The sequence below is a fragment of the Aplysia californica genome, unplaced genomic scaffold, assembly GCF_000002075.1.
Source record: "Aplysia californica isolate F4 #8 unplaced genomic scaffold, AplCal3.0 scaffold00077, whole genome shotgun sequence".
NCBI lineage: Eukaryota > Metazoa > Mollusca > Gastropoda > Aplysiida > Aplysiidae > Aplysia > Aplysia californica.
The window spans coordinates 1,702,761-1,704,419 of NW_004797347.1; the positions used below are offsets into that span (position 1 = coordinate 1,702,761).

The 1,659-nt window shown below is 41.6% G+C and overlaps 1 protein-coding gene across 1 annotated transcript in view; it reads left to right on the top strand.

The window, feature by feature from the left end:
* LOC100533395 (glutamate receptor 2) overlaps window positions 1–1,659 on the top strand; it is a gene marked incomplete in the record, with an annotated part of 156,880 nt that overhangs the window by 132,533 nt on the left and 22,688 nt on the right. Inside the window, 1 exon segment of the mRNA NM_001204680.1 lies at window positions 1,408–1,569. Within this exon segment, the coding sequence (NP_001191609.1) occupies window positions 1,408–1,569 (162 nt within the window).

Here is a 1,659-nt window from a genome sequence, read left to right on the forward strand (position 1 = left end):
GTAGTAGTAGTAGTAGTAGTAGTAGTAGGAGAAGTAGTAGTAGTAGTAGTAGTAGTAGTAGTTGTAGTAGTAGCAGCAGTAGTAGTATCATTATAATTATCTTTGTTTTTTAAAATTATATTTTAGTAGTAGTAGTAGTAGTACTACCACGCCCATCACTCTTCATGGAGAACGTCTTTCAGAAATTAGTTAACTCAAGTACCTTGGCAACATTGTTTCGAAACCTGCAGACTGCCATGACGACGTCCATCAGAGACTGAAAATACATAGATCGCTTTTGTAAAATTAAAAACCACATGGAAGTCAAAGATTGTTTTTTTGAAGACGAAGTTAAAAACATGATATATTAGCACTGTTTTGGCCGTACTGTTGTATGGATCAGAGTTATGGAAAACAAAATTAATAAAGAAATGCATCGAAAATAACAAATCTTTCAAACAAAATGTGTATGATGAATGTTAATAATAAACTAAAATGAATGTACAACAAAAAATTGAGTGTTGAAGAGGGCTGAAATTGAAGATATCAACACGACTGTAAAAAGGAGAAGATGGGGATATGTAGAATATGTTCTAAGAATGCCGAAGACAAGATTGTCGTATCAGACAAGGTATTGGAGACCAGCTGGAAAACAAGAAGGTTGACTAACTGGAAGTTACAGATGTAGAGTTAGGGATGAGGCAATCCTACAGGGGAAAAAAAGAGGTAAACTAATTGGAAGTTACAGAGGTAGAGTTAAAGATGAGGCAATCTCGGAAGGACTGGATGTGCCGAGAATGGAGAAGGTGGCCAGAGACAAGCAAGCGTGGCGTCGATGTATGCGTATATGTGCTGGTTTGGTTGCCTATTTCTTAATTATGCCGGGGGTTTTGTGGGGGGTTTGTCTCATGGTTTCAGGAATATGATCCTGTCTTTTTGTGTCGAAAGAGTTCGAAAAATCAAGGGGTACTAAAATCAATTTCACAGTCTAGTTGTAGGGTATAAGAGGAGAGTAAGTAAATAGTAAGTATTATTATCCTTATTATTACTATTATTATTACCCAGGCCTAGTGGCGACGGTATCTTAGTGGTTAGACTCATCATCATCATCATCCGGTGCCTTGCCGACTGGCATGGGCGATCATGGACCTACACTTCACTCTGTCTTGCGTTGCAGCAATGGTGTAGGTTAGGCTACCGGACACGTAATCGTGAGGTTGCGGGGTCGGGGCTTCGAGCCTCAGTCCGGTCTGACATTTGTATCCCTCGGAATGGCACTTAACACGAATTTCCGGCTTGGATCAGTATTTTCGGAGATGGACGTTAAACTTGGAGGTTCCACCTCTTAAATAACCTAACAGTGTTCATAGGGGCGTTAAACCCATACCATTTCCCCATGTTCACCCAGTTCTCTCTCTGTGTGTCCAGGGTATGTTGGAAATCAATCTGACAAACTTCAAGATCGGCGGCCTGGACATTACAGGCTTCCAACTGGTGGACCCTCTCAACCAGACGGCCAAGCTGTTTATTTCCACCTGGTCGAACCTTGACCCCAAGTTCTGGCCAGGGGCGGGGACCGAGCATCTAAATGTGAGTGTTTTTACTTGTTTGTTTATGTGTGTGTACGTGTATGTGTGTGTAAGGGGGGATGTGCGTGTGTATGTGTGTGTGTGTGCGTGG